The 19660-nt window shown below is 37.5% G+C and overlaps 1 protein-coding gene across 4 annotated transcripts in view; it reads right to left on the bottom strand.

Annotated features, from left to right (window-relative positions):
* Positions 1-19660, bottom strand: part of wwp2 (WW domain containing E3 ubiquitin protein ligase 2) — a 48225-nt gene that overhangs the window by 5404 nt on the left and 23161 nt on the right. Inside the window, exons 1-8 of one of the 4 annotated variants that reach the window (XM_079411922.1) lie at positions 9717-10029; positions 9580-9634; positions 7211-7292; positions 5320-5448; positions 3780-3858; positions 3614-3685; positions 1761-1849; positions 966-1125 (exon numbers count right to left, since the gene is read on the bottom strand). In XM_079411922.1, coding sequence (XP_079268048.1) covers positions 966-1125; positions 1761-1849; positions 3614-3685; positions 3780-3858; positions 5320-5447 — 528 coding nt within the window. In that variant the 5' untranslated portion in view covers position 5448; positions 7211-7292; positions 9580-9634; positions 9717-10029. Of the gene's footprint in view, positions 1-965; positions 1126-1756; positions 1850-3613; positions 3686-3779; positions 3859-5319; positions 5449-7210; positions 7293-9579; positions 9635-9716; positions 10030-19660 lie in introns of those variants that run through there. The other 3 variants (XM_079411920.1, XM_079411919.1, XM_079411921.1) reach the window with 3 other exon arrangements.

Below are 19660 nucleotides of genomic sequence, written 5' to 3'. Positions count from 1 at the left end.
TATGAGCATTCATGTCTCTTTAAATGTGTTTGCATTGTATCAAGCCCAATTTCAAGAGCCATTAGGGTATTGTTGGAACCCATTTTAAAGGTCACCATAAATAAATGTTTGTCATGATAACACATGGCTGCAATAACAGTTTAACCTGCAATAACGAAACCATAACATTGTCTTAGAAATGCCTCATTATTTTGAGCGGTCTGTGTTAGATAATACTAAAGAGACTGAACAAATAAATAATCATGTTTTCTGACTGGAACAGGACATATGAATCTTGCTTCTGAGTGTATCTGGACTGAGATGCTAAACTCGTCTCTAATTTAACAGTGTGGTATATATTCATACGACCATAATGTCAAAATCATGGAACGTTTTTAAGTCTATGAGTAAATTCAGCGTAATTTGCACATGAAATGGAAAACTGTCCTCTGGATTCACAAACACTTGTAAACCTCAGATTTGATTTTAAATGTGTGTATATTAATACAATCACTCATAAATAACGCGTGTGCAAACATTCACAAAATTGACGATTCTCATTCCTCCGAGTAACATCATTAAATACAAGTTTAGCTTTTCTTCAATTCTCTTCTCTCACACTCTATATAAATGTGATTTTGTTGTAAATGGACAGCTGACTGTTTAATGTAACCGCACAGAGCCGTGGGAATGATCTCCAAACCAAACACAGGCACCCCGTCACACAGTCTGTTGCACAAAACAGGAGAAACACAAGGGCTGAGGAAAAATGTAACGCACAGCATAGAGAATCACTATGATATTCTGCATGAGAGGAAGTGCTTGTGTTCGGTCCAGATCTTAATATAAGACCAGTCACTATATCAAAACACAATGATTTCATTCTCATGCCATGGGGTTCACACGCAACCAGATGTACAGAAACACAGACTGAAAGAGAGTTTAGTTTAATGCTGAGGGAAGCTACTAGTCTTAAGGGGTCTCACCATGGCAATGAAGCGGCCGATGAAGCGGAAGTAGGTGAGGTGGTCGGGGTTGATGGAAGAAGCAGGGTTAATCTGCAGACAGTAGTTGTTTTTACCGGCGTACTCAAACAGACAGTACATGGGGTTCAACACCTCATGAGACAGCAGGAAAAACCACTCCCTACAGACAGAAATACCAAACATAACGTCAGTAACATCACATTACCAGCTAAAGATGACCATACTGGTTTTGTGGTCCAGGGTCACAAGGGAACATTTTGTAGAATACAAATTTGAATCAAAACAATTATTAAAAGTGAAAAACAAATGAAACACAATTTGATGGACAGTACTCACTTCTACTATTCAAGAATTAAGGAAATTCCCAGACAAGAAAATGCCACAAAAAGTGAAGTTTCAGCTTATTCTGTATGTAAAAACAGTGCAGGTGCCACATAAAGTGATGAAGATGAAGACAGCACAAACACACACATTAAATCATAAGCAGTACAACAGAACCCAAGCCCTGACCTTTGACCCCAGGGGTGTTTGGACAGAAGCTTTAGGGGCAAAGGCTGATTGGGGGTGGGGGTGGTTTGGTCGACGCAGACACCTCCAGACATCCAGTCCGTGGTTCTACCCTGTGGTAGAACAGCATGACGTAACCTACCATAGGGTAAAACCACTGACAGGACGCAGGAGACAGACACAGACACAGGAAGACAACTACGAGCTCCAGACACCAACGAGCAAAGTTACACCACAGCCGCCCCCAAACCAGAAACGAGACGCCACAGGAGCTCACACTGAACTTGCCTGGCTATTCCTCCGTAATCCAGCCCCTCCTCTCCTCTCATGATGATGTAGAGCCTCCGGCGCAGGTCATACGGCTTCATGTTCATGATCTGAGAGGAAACACCACGCCATTCTCATTAGAAAGGTGTGTCAGCAAAAAGAAAATCTCCAACCCTGATAAAAACCTCAACTGCCTGATACTGTCTAGTAACTCTGAAAACCTTCATTAGCTTGTTGTGTGTGTGTAAACTATTGGCATATTAAACAAGATTACATCTTTAATACGAATGAATATGAACATGATAGGAATTAATTAATTGTATACATATAAGTTGCATATTTGGTTTTTGTTGAATTGTAAAGAACTATTTTCGTTTCCATTATTAAGATGTTTGCACAAGAGTTAACTGTAAAATGGTCAAATTAAATGTCTTGGTTTGGTCTACACTGGAAGTGTTCCATTAATAATTACTAACACTAAAATATATTAAAACTAAATAGAAATGTGTTCACTAAACCAAAATTAACAAAACCATTCATGAAACTAAACTGAAATTATAGGAAATTTGAAAATGATATTAAAATTAAAACTAATTTAAAAATTCAAAACTATAATATCCTTGGCTTGTCCACCTCAGGAGGTCAAAATCTAATTATATTAGGCGTCGGAGAGCTCTCAGATTTCATCAAAAATATCTTGTGTTCTGAAGATGAACGAAGGTAATTTTTGGGTGAACTATCCCTTTAAGGCCTCTACACACCAAGAATGATCAACATAAATAGGGCCCTATGATTTCTGCGATGCGGAAAAGGCTAAGTTGCCTTTGGAATTGACTGTATAACGCGGGATGTCATCAAAAGTAGGAATACTGTGAATATTAAGCCACAAAATACTATTTAAATATGAATCCTGCATGTTTGTGTGAATGAATGGCGCAGACGTATTTTCAGTCTACGAGTACATGAACACATAAACATAATTCTCTAGAACAGTCTACCGTTTCTTTTGCGGAAACTTAAAATTCTTTGCAACAACCCATCAAAATAAAAGTTTAGTTTGTCGCACAAATATATTGATAGTACTACTAATAAAATTATTAAAAAATATTTAAGTGAAGTAACATTCAAACATACTTTTTAAGAAATATTTACCCAAAAAATTATTCACTAGAATTTATTTACTAGAAACATGTAAATACACAACAGTATTTCTGAGAAAATAAAAAAAAAAAAAATAATTTTTTATAAAATCAATTATTTAGAGATGTTTTTTTTAAATAATTAAAATGAAATGAAACCATTAAAATAGTATCCAGAAAATTAATGGAAAACAGAATTTGATAAAAAATAAAAAATTTGGGGAAAAATTTTTTTTTAAACATTTCATCGGTTGTAACTTTTAATAAATTGCTGTTAAATTGTGTACATTTCCATGATTTCAATTCATTAGACATGCTTTTTGATGAATAAAATTTAATTTATTCATTAAAACAGTCTAGAAAAAAATTAAATGGAACAAAACAGAATGAAAAATTGAATTTGGACAAAATTAAATGGCATATTAGATAAGTTTAACTACAGCTATCCACACCAGTGGACAATGACTGTTTATTCTAAGCACATTCAGTGCAGTTGTGTCATCGGCTGCTTCACATGCTCAAGCGCTTTAACATCGTGTGGATGTTTCATCATTCATCAGCTGCATATGAAAGCTTTGACAGTGATTCTTGTGATATTGTTCTTCCGTTATTGTTATAGTTGTGGTGTGGACTTCCCTGTTCTCATAGAATCAGAAGGATTAGGAAAGCTTAGTTATCACCCTGGCCTTAGTGAACATCTATAATTCGGGGACCAGTTTGGTTTGTCATACTCACCTGTTGAAACGAGTCCTCAAAGAGAGTCTGTCGGGATACGGAGATCTTCACGTGACTGGGCAGCGCGTTGGACTGTGAAGAGAGAGAAGAAACAGCAGGCCATGCATTAACTTGCTGATGCTAAATGACAGAAATGTAGCACTAGCTCAAGACCTGAACAACTCACATGACACAAGAAGCGGAACTGGTGATATTTCCACCTGAAGCTGCGGTCGTACGCACCCGGAGAGCCGCCCTGTCTGGAGCTAAACAGCAAACAGAGCACTATGAGCACATCAGATGTCTTTTATTCCACGAGTGTGGCGCCTCAGACGAGCCATCATCCACATGAGCCATGAAGACAAGCGGCAGAATAAACAAAGTGACACATCCGTGACGATTCAGATCTGAGAAAGCATTGTGATTCACAGGTCGTCTTACATCTAGTCATTTAGCAGATGCTTTTATCCAAATGAGAACAATGGAAGAAATCAAGTTCAACAAAAGAGCAAGATATGCAGGTGCTATAACAAGTCTGTTAGCTTAACGCAGCACACGTAGCAAGGGTTTTATTATTATATAATAAAAAGAAAACAGACAGAATAGGAAAGGAATAGAGCAAGCTAGTGTTAGAGGCCTTTTTTGTAGCTTTTGTTAATTGTATAATAAATAAAAAGAAAAGAAATGGATAGAATACAAAAAGCTTAGAAAAGCTAGTGTTGGTTTGTTCAATCTTGTGTTTGAAGAGCTGTGTTAACAAGCACGAGTGCACTTTAGAAAGAGGGAAACTGAGGAACGACACGCATAAGACAACAGAAAGATGTATGAAAGAAACAATGGAAAGAACAAAATAACCAATAATATATAAACAAATTATACATGACCAGTCAAACAATGGGAATAATTAGGATTAATGTGTTTAACGAAGTCTCTTCTGCAGCATTTATTTGATCAAGAATACAGCACAAACAGTAATATTGTGAAATATTAGTACAATTGAAAAGAGATGTTTTCTATTTTAAAATATATCATTTATTGCTGTAATGGCAAAGCTGAATTTTAGCTGAGCTGAGCTGTCCGTGTCACATGATCCTTCAGTAATATGCTGATTTGCTCATTATTATTGTAAATGTATTATCAGTTGGGTTTTTGCTGCTTAAAGTTTTTGTGGAAACCCTGACTTTTATTTGAACAGGATTTATTTGAAATAGAAATCTTTTGTAACATTATAAGTGTCTTTACTGTCCCTTTCAATCAATTAAATGCATCATTGCTGAATAAAAGTATTAATTTCTTTCCTTTTGTCTAACCCCAAACAGTTCTTGAGCAGCATACATCAGAATGATTTCTGAAGGATCATGTGACGCTGAAGACTGGAGTAATGATGCTGAAAATACAGCTTTGAGCACAGAAATAAATTACAATGTAAAATATTTTAAAACAGAATACAGTTCTTTTAAATTACAATATTACAGTACTTACTATTGATCAAATAAATGCAGCCATGGTGTGCATAAGATCAAAAAACATGTAAATCATGAGTCATACACCTACACTGCATCGACCATCTGCTGTCTAGATACTGAGAAACCCATGTAAGAGGGTTTGAAGCGTCCACAAACAGGAGAGCTGCGGTGAAGCTGTTACCATCAGGTGCTTGATCTACAGTCTCCGGCCTTCACATTCAATCAGAGCATGCAGTCTGAGCTACAGTGTGTGATCTTTACCCTGACTCAAAGCCTGGCCGGGGGTCTTTAAAGGTGGTGGTGCGAGAATTGTGGTCCACAAAGTATCGCACCCCCTCTGCCGTGTACTTCATCTCCCAGCCGGGCGGCAGGGGCGGCTCCTGGATCATCCTGCAAACGGAGGAGGGCAGTGAGAGCAGCGCACCCTGCTGGACGCTTAACACTACATAACATGACCTGCTTCAGGATAATCGGAAACGCAATGAACAAATAAACAATGTCAAAATAAAAATGAGCAAACAAAGAATGTTTTGCAGCTTCAGTGGATGAGTTTGAGAGTGTGTGCTATTCGTTTTGGTTGAGCAGGCAGCTACCTTAAAAATAACGCCGCTTTTTTAGGCTTGATGCGATAGTCGTGTTGGTGGTGTTAAGTCACACCGTCCTCCAACGTCGTTTTGATTTAATATAGTAATAAATCATTCAAAATTATTTCGTTCAGTTAGAGAACAGACAATACAACTAAAAACCAAACGCGGCAGGGGCCAGATTTCATTGATCTCGTGAGAAAAGAGTGAGATAAAGACGAGACGATGGCGGAAGATTTAGTTTCGAAACGAAATGCAAAAGCGCCTATTTTACAATTATTTTGAAGCTTGTTGACTTTTGCCGTTTATCTCAGGTGATTTTGAAAGTTTTTTCGTATCGTATTTATTTAATTCCACCGTGTTTGCTGAATTTCTGTGGGTTATATGTTATTTCTAGTGCTGTCAAACAATTAATCGCATCCAAAATAAAAGTTTTTGTTTACATAATATATGTATGTGTGCTGTGAATATTTATTATGTAGCCTATATATAAATATACACAGAAGCATGTATATATATTTAAAATGTTTATATATTAAATACATTTATTTATAATATAAATTATATGAATATAAATATAGACATGTAAATATTTTCTGTATGTGTGTGTATTTATATATACATAATATTTTATTATTTTATTTTGGAATGCATTAATCGTTTGACAGCACTAGTTATTTTATATTTGGCCTATAGCATGGTGTATTTTTATTCGTTTTGTTAAATAAATGAAACATTCTATGGTTACTATGAGCGAGTTGGTCATTGTACTGTTTTGTTGTTGTCCAATCTATCTACTGATGCCGAACTGCCACTAATTTGAAAGTGAAAGTAAAATGCGAAGCTATTTAAAAGCGAGGGAACTACCCTCCTCCCTCCCCCTGGTGTTACCGGTGTTATCACTTGTCGATTATCCGGTGGAAAAACTTCCTCACCATCACAGCCCTACTAGGCATAAAAAGTGTGATACACACTGCAAGGCAAAAAACACCCTCTTAGACAGGAAGTGGCCTTCTGACTGACATGTAAAGCAGTTAATTTCTTACGCGATAACAACGATGCATGTTAGTCACTCATATTCAGTGACTAGATTCTGACTTCCTCAGAAGCGCTTATTTTGACAGCAAACAGGACTTGGTTTCCAAGTGGGCGGCGAACACACATCCTGGCATAGCAGGGCCATCAGCCAATCAGATTAAAGCTGCCAATTTTAGCCAACTCTCGCCCGCTTTTCTGTCAAGTTGCACTGCAGCTGTTTTTGGCTCCTTACATAGCATGACATAATTCAGCGCTAGTTGAAAATAAAATTAAACGTCTGAGAAACGTCATATGTGCCAGACGAAAAGCGCTGCTTGACTTGAGTGACGTACTGCATGTAGCTTTAAGGTTGCAGTTACCTTTTCATTAGTAACCAGCTATATTTTTAAAGTGTAGCTCAACTGGAGCGGCTCATAGCTTCGCACTTTCAAAGTAGCTTCCCCAACATTGGTAAATTGACGCTTAAAGACGACACACAATCTGCAGATCATGTGCTATGGATGGGTCATGTGACAGGAGGACATGATTACCCTTGGGTTCGAGGGTCCTCCCACTGCGTCGTTCGTGTGTTGTGATTGACATAGTACACTCTTCCGTTGTCCTGACGTTTCTCTGAGGGAAAGAAAAGAAATTCAGCATACATATTATTAGGCAGAATGGTCGGAAATGTATTTTAAGCTAAACTGGGTAACGCTTACGCTACGCTAACCTTTGTTAATGTATTAAGCTAATAAAAGTACAGTTGTTCATTGTTCATGTTAGTTCAGAGTGCATTAACTACTGACTTTAAACATAGAAAATTCACATTTACTAAAATTAATAAATGCTGTAGAAATATCGTTCATTGTTATTTTGTTTTAACAAATGAAAACTTGTTGTTAAATTGTACGCTAAGAGGTCAAAGCCCAAAACGAAGATAAAAATGCTGTTATGCACACAGTGGTTATGCAATAAATATGCATTACATGAAAAATGAAACTTTACTTCTAAAAACGGTTGCTTCCTGATCAATGTACAGTAATGGTGTTATTGGGTGCTACAGTTTAGAGAAGATACATGTTCAGCATTCATATTAAACTGCTCATTAAAGAAACTTATTATTTACTCATTACAACACATTTTTTCAGATTTTCAGTTGGGTTTAACAGACTAAAGATTGAAAAAGAAAAGAGAGCAATTACGCATACGCATTCTAGGCAAACACAATGAAGATATACTACACTATGGGCTATCTACAAGAGTAAAAGACATTGAGCAAATAAATATAACAAACAATAGGGTAAAAAATGACAAACTATTTCCTTGTTTTCCACCTTTATGTACGTAAATCACGCTTTCTTCTCCCGTTCTCTCCCACCGATGCACACGCAGTACAGACACGCACTCGTGCGCACACGCAGACAGAAAGTTCCTGTCAGCTGCCCCGTGATTCATCAGTAAAATACTTCCACAGCTCAAAAGCTACATGACTTTATCAGTAGTGAGGTTCTTGAAGCAGTTCAACTCCTAAAGATTCACTATTAGTATAGAGACTGCTCTCTCTCTCTCTCTGATAACTACGTTAAACTGCATTAATAACTGCATTAGCCTGTATATCAATGGCCCAAGCCTCTGTTATTAGCTCTAAAATGACGTTTTGAAATTTGCAATGCTATGAGGTGTGCAAAAAAAAAAACGTTTCAGGACAGAAACATGACAAACGTCTTAAAAAAAAATCCTCTGAACAATGTCTTGAGGTGTGGATGTGACTCCAGGCCGTTAAATAATGCACTCCCGAAGTGGTAATATGGCCACGACGACCCTATTAATGGAACTGGCATTCGATTTTTATTGACTGAACACACTGCGAAAGAAAACACTGTTAACTAAATATTTTTGTTTGCTGGGGTGGTAATATTATATAGGCCTATTAATAAGGAAGGGGGGCCCAAATAGTTTTGCCTATGTCACGATAAGAGGTAAATCCGGCCCTGCCAATTGCTTTTCCACAGAGAAAGATGCAAGAACCCCCTCATTCATTCCTCGACTAACATCTTGTTTCCATTAAGAGTGGTTTGTGGAGCACACAGTAGCCCTCACATTACTGCTCACACAACACTCTCTTCTTCTGATCCCCCCCCTTTAACCCTCTCATCACACAGACGTCCCAGCTCCATTTGGCAATGTTATATCGAAGTACTGAACTTTACTGTTTTTAGCAGGAAGAGAAACTTAAAACACAAATTCTCTATAACCAATATTTTTTGTTGTTGCTGTTGTTTTATATGGAAACACACAGTTTTAATTTTAAGCATCCAATGAAAAATATTAAGGTGTGGTTTTCAATAGCTGATGATAAAAATAATTAATAATTATTACATGCCTGCCTATACTGAAACAAAATCTTCTGTGCTTTTGAGCAACCAATTTGCTCCACCTTTCGTATCACTCCACAGCCCCAAGCAATAACCTCAGCTCCAAACTATATTTCATGGCTATTTATGTATTTTTTTAATAATTGGGATAATGATCAGGCAGATTCTGCTTCACTCTGGGGTCCTGATTACCCTGTTGAGCTTTATTTTGCTGCCGAGTGTACATTAACCCTAACTACCACATATATGAGCACAGCTGCTTTGTGAGCTAAATAAATGTATTTTCATCTCTGTTTTGGCCTATATTCAACTTCTATTGACCACACGGTTTCTGCCGGGTGCTACATTTATTTTAAAGACCCACCAAAATCTACTATACATCAGATATAGATGATGCAGTACTAAAGTTATAAATATTAAAGTAGAAAGCATGAATGTTTCCGCCAACTTCGGCCTAAAAGTTTACAGGACGCTCTCTACTCCTAAAGCTCACAGAGACCTCAAAAGACACCTGAGCTGAAGAGAAAGCATGAAGGAGGACTTACCCCAGCCTGGAGGAAGAGCCCCGAGCGGGTCATTCTCCACCGGACCTCCAGACGACTGCGAGAGACAAACAGAGACACACAGTTAGGACTCTCTTTCTCAAGCTTTTCAGCGCAGGCTACTCAAATAAACTACCGACCCAAAAAGCAGCAGGGCCATACAAACTCCAGCCGCACTGAAATAACCCCTGTTTCTGAAGCCAGCAGATCAGAGCTTGCCTAGCGCTCTCAGAAAGAAGGTGTTGGAGTGCCTAGCCAGTGCCGTCCAAATACTACATGCCTGCTTTGGGCAGAAAACACACACACACACACACACACACACACACACACACAGTGTTCCAATGATCTCACTGGCTGCGAGAAAGCCCCACCCTGTCTCCATCCACCCAATCTGGACCCCACCCATGCCTCCGTCCTCTTCTAGCGGAGCTGTGAAAGTACACAGGGAGGCGCGATGTCTGAGCGGACTGAAGCGGACATTCATGAGCGCTCCAGATGGCCCAGCCCCCCACCACACAAAAGCACCTTTATTCCCCCACCACGGCTGTGTTTACTCTGTGCGCACGTGTGTGTGTGTGTGTGTTTGGGGCATGGAAATTTCATTTATTTGTACACCAAAAACATCCACCCAGTGTGTGTGCTGTAGATGGGCATAATTATATATGAAAAACAGTCTAACGCAAACTCCGTGGGCATGTTTGTGCATTTATACTCATTTTTTTTTACATTTCTTAAAATGACGTTATGAACAGCAGCCTTTGTAAATCACAGGCTAAATTAAACTATTTTAATGCATGCTGGAATATAACTACACCTTCAGAAAGATAACAGGATTGATGTTAAACCTCACGAAACCATGGGCTTTTTTGAAAGAGAATTTAATGCACGGATTTTCTCAAATGTGAGCCTGGAGCACAAAAGCAGTCTTAAGTCACACGGGGATATTTGCAGCAATAGCCAACAATACATAGTATGGGTCAAATTTGTCTTTTATGCCAAAAATATTAGGATATTAATTAAAGATCATGTTCCATGAAGATATTTTGTAAATTTCTTACCGTAAATATATCAAAACTTCATTTTTGATTAGTAATATGCATTGCTAAGAACTTCATTTGAACAACTTTAAAGGAGATTTTCTCAATATTTAGATTTTTTTGCTCCTCAGATTCCAGATTTTCTAATAGTTGTATCTCAGACAAATATTGTCCGATCATAACAAACCATACATCAATGGCAAGATTATTTATTCAGCTTTCAGGTGATGTATACATACAAATGGACCCTTATGACTGGTTTTGTGGTCCAGGGTCACATATACACTTTTCAATGATCGATTATATATAAACAAAATTATGAAACATTTCCCCGATGAAACATTTAAGATTTGTGTTTCTGTATGGAACAGTCTGTTTTAAAACATGGCACATTTGTTTAACTAAAATGCATGTAAAAATGAATCCCAATTAAATGTTGACAAAAAATAGGTTCCAGAAAGTATCTTATATACTTGCCTTAAGTCTTAATAATCTGCATATATTTTTATCAGTTTATATAATGTAATTCCATTTTCTCTCATCCACTATGCTTGCTATTTAAAGGTGAAGTGTGTAATTTCTGTAACACAAGCGTCATTAAATGCAAACGCTAAAATAATCATCTGCCCCAAACTCCCACCATTGGTCGATGTAGAGTCACAGAGCTACAGCATTTATACTTTTTAGGTAACTAACCCATAAAGGCTTCATTATAGTTGTCTCTGCATATTAAGCTTGCATAGAGGAAGTATTTTAACATCTAATCACTTCACTTTTCAAGCAAGTGTTTATGTTGTAGGAAGAAAAATAAAGATTCTCTCAGAAAAGAAAAAAAACGCATTGAAGACCATGAGTGTTTGCCATTTTCCTATGGGCCTTTACCGTGTCACTGCCTTCGTCTTAAACCCCAGAGGCATTCCTGCGGCTCCAGCCAAGCAAACTTAAAACTGGCATCTCACAATGGCCATTTTACCATAGTTTTGACCTTTTCCCAGCAAGCCATTATATCAGTGGCGCTTGTGGACGAGGCGTATCTGATATCTCACGCCTTCATTTATAAAGCATTAGCAGTTGTGTGCCTAGTTGGGCTAAAGATGGTCAAAAATGAGGGGGATGTTAAAAACTAGTGCGTGTGTGTCAGTATGCCCCACCCTCCGCAGTTTCTATGACTAAAAAAGGTAGGAAAAAAATGAAAGATAACCATGACATCATCTTCACTCCCTCTAGACCCAAACCAAGCCTCAAAAAAACAGAGAGAAGGAGAGAAAAATAAAGGGTGAGCGAATGCATTAAAAACACGAAGAGAGACAAAAGAAAACCGAATCGCTCACTAAGACATAGAAGACTCAATCGTCCATATAACTGGCCACAGAATAAAAACTTTCCTTTCTCTTAAAGAAACAGTTCATGCCTAAATGAATTCTGCCATGAGTCAGGGCACACCAGTTTTAATGTTTGACAGGAATGAAGACAGCGCTGTTCAATGGACTAAACTGAATTATCATTCAAGTAAATTGAGCTGAATAATTACACTATTGTCTTTTTAGTGCTGTTTTACAGCTGCAACTGTATGTTTCATAATTGAAGAACTTGGCAATATTAATAGTGTTATTTTCTTGTTTATTGTGTGAAGCTGCTTTGAAACAATCTGTATTGTATAAACTGCAATATGACTTACTGTAGTTTAACAACATGCCAACTGTTCAGCTGACTAAACATTGCTGCAAAAAACTTTTAGTAGATAAAAACTGCAGAAAAAGTAATGAAAATAGTGTGATTTACATGATCTAGTAGGTTTACAGGATACGTATCATTGTAGAAGCTTTAGTCAATCCCTCACAGCCTCAGTTTATGGTGTCTACCCTGACTTACACTGCTGTTCAAACGTTTCTTCTGCTCATCAAGGCTGTATCTATCGATTAAAAAATGCAGAAAAAAAAATGTAATTTTGTGAAATATTATTGAAATTTAGTGAAAACAATATATTTTATTCCCGTGACACAAAGCTGAATTTTCAGCATCATTACTCCAGTCTGCAGTGTCACATGATCCTTCAGAAATCATTATAATATACTGATTTATTATCAATGTTGGAAATATTGAATATAACAAAATATGAAGTGCTGCTTCATATTTTTTGGGACCTGTGATACTTTTTTTTCAGGATTCTTTGATAAATAAGTTGAAAAGAACAGTGTTTATTCAAAACAGAAATTTTGTGTTACAATATACACACTACTATTCAAAAGTTTGGGGTCAGTAAATGTTTTCTTTCTTTTTTGTCTTTAAAGAAATTATTACTCTTATTCATGAGGGATGTGTTAAATTGATAAAACGCAATAGTAAAGACTTATATTGTTAGAAAAGTTTTCTATTTTGTATAAATGCTCTTCTTTTAAAATGTTTATTCATCAAAAACAACAAGAACAACTAAAAATGTATCACAGGTTCCAAAAATAAATATATACAAATCAGCACAAAAGTTTCAACCCTGATAAAAAAAATCTGCATATTATAATGATTTCTGAAGGAACATGTGACACTGACGACTGGAGTTATGGCTGATGAAAATTCAGCTTTGCATCACAGAAATAAAATATATTTTAAGGTATATTAAAACAGGAAACCAATATTAGAAACTGCAATAATACAGGTACATCTCAAAAAATTAGAATATCGTGAAAAAGTTCATTTTTTCCTGTAACTTATTTCAAAAAGTGAAACTTTCATATATTTTAGATTCATTACATGTCAACTAAAACATTTCAAAAGTTTTTTTGTTTTAATTTTGATGATTAGAGCTTATAGCTCATGAAAGTCAAAAATCAATATCTCAAAATATTAGAATATTTACATTTGAATTTCAATTAATAACCATCCCTACAGTATAAATTCTGGGTATCTCTTGGCGCTACAGATGATCGATTGCTTCTGTCTGTCGTGCTGCTGAGAGGTTTGCGATTGTAGCTCCATGTAGCTTTGCTTTTCTGTTGAATCTCTATCTTACTTTCACTCTCTGTTGTTCAAAGTGATTGATTCCCACCATATTTCTGGAATTATCTATCAAACTAATTTGATCGTTCGCTTTTTCGGCGATGTCGGCGATGAGGGATTCACATGTGATAAATGCAGGGAAATAGTTAGGCTGACAGAGAAGATTTCAGAATTAGAGACACGCATCCAAACTTTAGTTGAGGACAGTAAGAATGTGAGGCTGTAGATACTTCTTTGGATGCGACTAGCTCAGGGAGTCCTGTACATTGTTCGGTTCCGGTTGAGCCCGTGCAGCAGGGCAACTGGGTGACTGTGAGGCGGCCTAGTCGCGGGTCAAAACACCACTCTTCTGTTCCGATCAGAACATCAAACAGGTTCTCCCCACTCAGTGACGCACCCACTGAGAAACCTGAAGAATGTGCTCTAGTTATTGGCGATTCTATTGTACGGAACGTGAAAATAGAGACACCAGCCACCATAGTCTAATGTTTACCGGGAGCCAGAGCACCTGACATCTTGGCAAATTTAAAAGTGCTGGCTAATGCTAAACATAAATTCAGTAAGATTGTTATTCACGTTGGCGGTAATAATGTTCGACTTCACCAGTCAGAGATCACTAAATATAACATTAAAGAGGTGTGTGAACTTGTAAGTACGAAGTCAGACACTGTAATATGCTCTGGTCACTCCCTGCTTATCGGGGTGATGAGATACATAGCAGACTGTTGTCACTCAATGGCTGGATCTCTAAGAGGTGCCCGCAGAATAACATAGGTTTCATAGACAATTGGAAGAATTTTGGGGCAGACATGACCTGTTGAAAAGAGATAGTCTTCATCCCTCTTGGGGTGGTGCCGCTCTTCGCTCTAGAAATATGGCGCATAGTCTTAGAGTTTGTACTTGACTAACTGGGGTCCAGGTCAGGAAGCAGACAGACTGGCTAAACTGACCGTCTGCTAGCCGCCTCACGTCACAGAAGTCAGTTAATTCTCAGCACATAGAGACTCTTTCACCTAGATATCACACTATAGAGACTGTGTCTGTTCCCCGAACTAGAAAATACAGAAAACATCCAAACCAAAGAGTAACAATTTAATTGATGTTCAACAAATAAAAAACAGATATAATACAGATAAACAAATGATAAAGCTTGGCCTATTGAATATTAGATCCCTTTCTACAAAAGCACTTTTTGTAAATGATATGATCACTGACCATAAACTAGATGTGCTTTGTTTGACAGAAACCTGGCTAAAACCAGATGACTACATTACTTTAAACTAGTCTACCCCCCAAGATTACAGTTACAAACATGAACCGCGACCAAAAGGTAAAGGGGGAGGTGTTGCCACAATTTATAGCAATATTTTCAGTATTTCTCAGAGGTCAGGTTTCAAGCATAATTCATTCGAAGTAATGGTGCTTCATATAATGTTATCCAAAGAAAAAAGTGCTGATGATAAATCCCCTGCGATGTTTGTACTGGCTACTGTACACAGGCCACCATACAGACTTTATTAAAGAATTTGCTGATTTTCTATCTGAGGTAGTGCTGGCTGCAGATAAAGTCCTAATTCCTGGTGATTTTAATATCCATGTTGATAATGAAAGAGATTTGTTGGGATCAGCATTAATGTTTAGACATTCTAAACTCCATTGGTGTTAAACAACACGTTTCATTGTTGAAATCATACTCTAGATTTAATAATATCATATGGAACTGACGTCAGTGGCATTGAAATATTGCAGCAGAGCGATGATATCTCAGGTCATTATCTAGTTTCGTGTATATTCCATATAGCTAAAGCTGTAAAGCCAACTCCTTGTTACAAATATGGTAGAACCATCACTTCTACCACAAAAGACTACTTTATAAATAATCTTCCTGATTTATCTCGATTCCTCAGCATATCCAATAGCTCAGAACAACTTGATGATGTAACAGAAACTATTGACTCTCACTTTTCTAGCACTTTAGATACGGTTGCTCCTTTACGCTTGAGGAAGATTAAGGAAAAGAGTCCAACACCGTGGTATAATGAGCACACTCGGGCCCTAAAGAGAACAGCCCAGAAAATGGAGAGCAGCTGGAGAAAAACTAAATTAGAGGTATTTCGTATTGCTTGGCGGGAAAGTACCCTATCCTACAGAAAACTGCTAGATCTGTTTACTTTACGTCTCTTTTAGAAGAAAACAAACACAACCCCAAGTATTTATTTAATACAGTGGCTAAATTAACAAAAAATACAACATCAGCAGGTGCAGATATTACCCAGCAGCACAGTAGTAATCACTTTATGAACTACTTTACTTCCGAGATCGAAACTATTAGAGATAAAATTGTAAACATGCAGCTGTCAGCCACAGTATCACATCAGTGCACTTTAGATCCCCTGAGGAACAATTCCACTCATTCTCTTCTATTGTAAATGAAGAATTGTATAAACTTGTTAAATCATCTAAACCAACAACCTGTATGTTAGACCCTGTTCCATCTAAGCTCATAAAAGAGGTGCTTCCAGAAGTAATAGATCCTCTTCTGGATATTATTAACTCATCATTGTCATTAGGATATTTCCCAAAAACCTTCAAACTGGCTGTTCTCTAGCCTCTCATTAAAAAAACACAACTTGACCCCAAAGAATTAATTAATTAATTACAGACCGATCTCGAATCTACCTTTTCTGTCAAAGATATTAGAAAAGGTAGTATCATCACAACTATGTTCCTTCTTAGAGAAAAATGATATCTGTGAGGATTTCCAGTCAGGTTTTAGACAATATCATAGTCCTGAGACTGCTCTCATTAGAGTTACAAACGACCTGTTTTATCGTCTGATCGTGGTTGTATCTCTCTATTAGTGCTACTGGATCTGATCGCCACGTTTGACACTATCGACCACAACATTCTTTTAAATAAACTAGAAAATTATGTTGGCATTAGAGGAAGTGCACTGGCATGGTTCAAATCGTACTTATCTGACCGCCATCAATTTGTGGCAGTAAATGAAGAGGTATCATACCAATCACAAGTGCAGTATGGAGTACCTCAAGGCTCAGTACTTGGCCCCTTACTTTTCACGCTTTACATGTTACCCTTGGGAGATATCATTAGGAAACACGGTGTTAGCTTTCACTGTTATGCTGATGATACCCAGCTCTATATTTCTTCGCGACCTGTTGAAACTTACCAATTTGCAAAACTAACGGAATGTATAGTTGATATCAAAAACTGGATGACTAGCAATTTCTTACTGCTAAATTCTGAAAAAACAGAGGTGTTAATTATTGGACCAAAAACTTTTGCATACAATAACCTAGATCACGGTCTAATACTTGATGGCTGTTCTGTAAATTCTTCGTCATCAGTTAGGAACCTAGGCGTACTTTTTGATAGCAATCTTTCCTTCGAAAAACATGTTTCTAGCATTTGTAAAACTGCATTTTTCCATCTTAAAAATATATCTAAATTACGACCTATGCTCTCGATGTCAAATGCAGAAACATTAATTCATGCATTCATGACCTCGAGGCTAGATTATTGTAATGCTTAATTGGGTGGTTGCTCTGCACGTTTAATAAACAAACTCCAGCTGGTTCAAAATGCAGCAGCTAGAGTTCTTACTAGAACCAGGAAGTATGACCACATTAGCCCGGTTCTGTCAGCACTGCACTGGCTCCCTATTAAACATCGTATACATTTTAAGATCTTGCTAATTACCTATAAAGCCCTTAATGGTTTGGCACCTCAGTATTTGAGTGAGCTCTTATCGTATTATAGTCCTTCACGTCCGCTGCGATCTCAAAACTCTGGCCATTTGATAATACCTAGAATATCAAAATCAACTGCGGGCGGGAGATCGTTTTCCTATTTAGCGCCCAAACTCTGGAACAATCTACCTAACACTGTTCGGGAAGCAGACACACTCTGTCAGTTTAAATCTATAGATTAAAGACCCATCTCTTTAACCTGGCTTACACATAATACACTATCGCATTTCTATAATTCAAATGCGTTAAAGGATTGTTAGGCTGCATTAATTAGGATCAACCGGAACCGGGAACACTTCCCAAAACACCTGATGTACTTGTTACATTGTTAGAAGAATGGCATCTACGCTAATATTAGTCTGTTTCTTTCTTATTCAGAGGTCACCGTAGCCACCCAGATCCAGACTGTATCCAGATCAGATGGTGGATCAGCTCCTAGAGATGACCTCTACAGCCAGGACACCTAGATGAGCCCCAGAGACTGATCCCCAGTGAAGACCCTGTCTCCAAGACGGCCATCAGGACAAGACCACAGGAACCAGATGAGTCCTTTGCACAATCTGATTCTGCTTTAGCCTAGATTTAAACTGCTGATTTTGTCTGGCCAGAGGAGAATGACACTATTCCGTCAAACTATTCCCCGTCTAAATACTGTAAAGCTGATATAAAGCCACCCAGCTTTATATCAAGCCGATGTAAAGCTGCTTTGACACAATTTGCATTGTTAAAAGCGCTATACAAATAATATTGACTTGACTTTTTCTTTGAAACCACAATAATGGGCAACACTGCTGACTTGGCAATGATCCAGAAGATGAACATGTGGTGTGGCTGTTTACAGAGTGCTGTATCAAAGCATATTAACTGCAAAGTTGACTGGAAGGAAGAATTTGGGTAGGAAAAGGTGCACAAGCAACAGGAATGACCGCAAGCTTGAGAATACTGTCAAGCAAAGCTGATTCTCTATGGGGTATTGTCAAGAGGAAGATGAGAGACACCAGACCCAACAATGCAGATGACCTGAAGGCTGCTATCAAAGCAACCTGGGCTTCCATTACACCTGAGCAGTGCCACAGGCTGATTGCCTCCATGACACGCCGCATTGATGCAGTAATTCATGCAAAAGGAGGCCCAACCAAGTATTGACTGCATAGAAATGAACATACTTTTCAGAAGCCTGACATTTCTGTTTAAAATATCCTTTTTTTTATTGATCTTATATAATATTCTAATTTTCTGAGACACTGAATTTTGGGTTTTCATTATCTGTAAGCCATAATCATCAAAATTTCAAGAAATAAAGGCCTGAAATATTTCACTCTATGTAATGAATCTATATAATATATGGGTTTCACTTTCTGAAGTGACAAAAAATATAGACCTTTTTCATGATATTCAAATTTTTTTAGATGTACCTGTATTTCACAATATTGCTGATTTTTCTGTATTTTTGATCAAATAAATACAGCCTCGATGAGCATAAGAAACTCTATTTATGGAAATATTGTCAATTTCAGACAGTAAAATTGTCAGATTTACCTTCTTCATTGTTTCCTAAAAAAATTAAGTACATATTAACAGCTGTAAAGCTCCAAAAAGCAAAACAATAGTCCTTGTACTCTATATTCAATATCTTACAGTAGCTTTTAACAGACTCAAATTTAATTGATTATTCATCTTACCCTCTACCAAAGCTCTCTTTTTTCCATTTATGTAGTACTGTTGTCAGACAAATCTGTGAGAAGATTCTTATATATATATACACACACACACATATATACATACACGAGAACAACAGTGAGAGAGTTTTTTATTTCCGCTTGGGGCCGGAAGCGGCTGTTAATAATGATACTCGATTCTCTCAGGCGATCCTAACGAGCTGCAATTATCACACAAAAAGCCCAGTGTGTGTGCTGTGCAACGTGAAGCAAGGCCAATAGAGTGAGCTGTGTTGTGTCAGTGGCAGCGTCCTGAGCTCTCAAACTACTGCAGCAGGCATGTAATGTGGGAATTAGCTGTCACATTTCACACTCGTGTGAGAATTAAACCAAAGGTCTCTTAACAAATGCAGCAAACTATCATCTAAACTTCATAACATGATCATTTACTGCCAAATGTACACTGCAAGAATGGCACAGAAAGCAGCATTTACGTGTCTTTACTCAGAATGCATCTCAGAGGCTGCAGAAATGCATTTACACAGCAAATACAACTGGATACTTTGATTTTAGGGTCTGGGTCAGAGCAAGCTTAATTTAGCCTGGCTTTTATGTGGCATTATGT

This window comes from Barbus barbus (genome assembly GCF_936440315.1).
Source record: "Barbus barbus genome assembly, chromosome: 48".
In the NCBI taxonomy this organism is placed as follows: Eukaryota; Metazoa; Chordata; class Actinopteri; order Cypriniformes; family Cyprinidae; genus Barbus; species Barbus barbus.
This window is presented reverse-complemented; position numbering and strand designations above follow the sequence as displayed.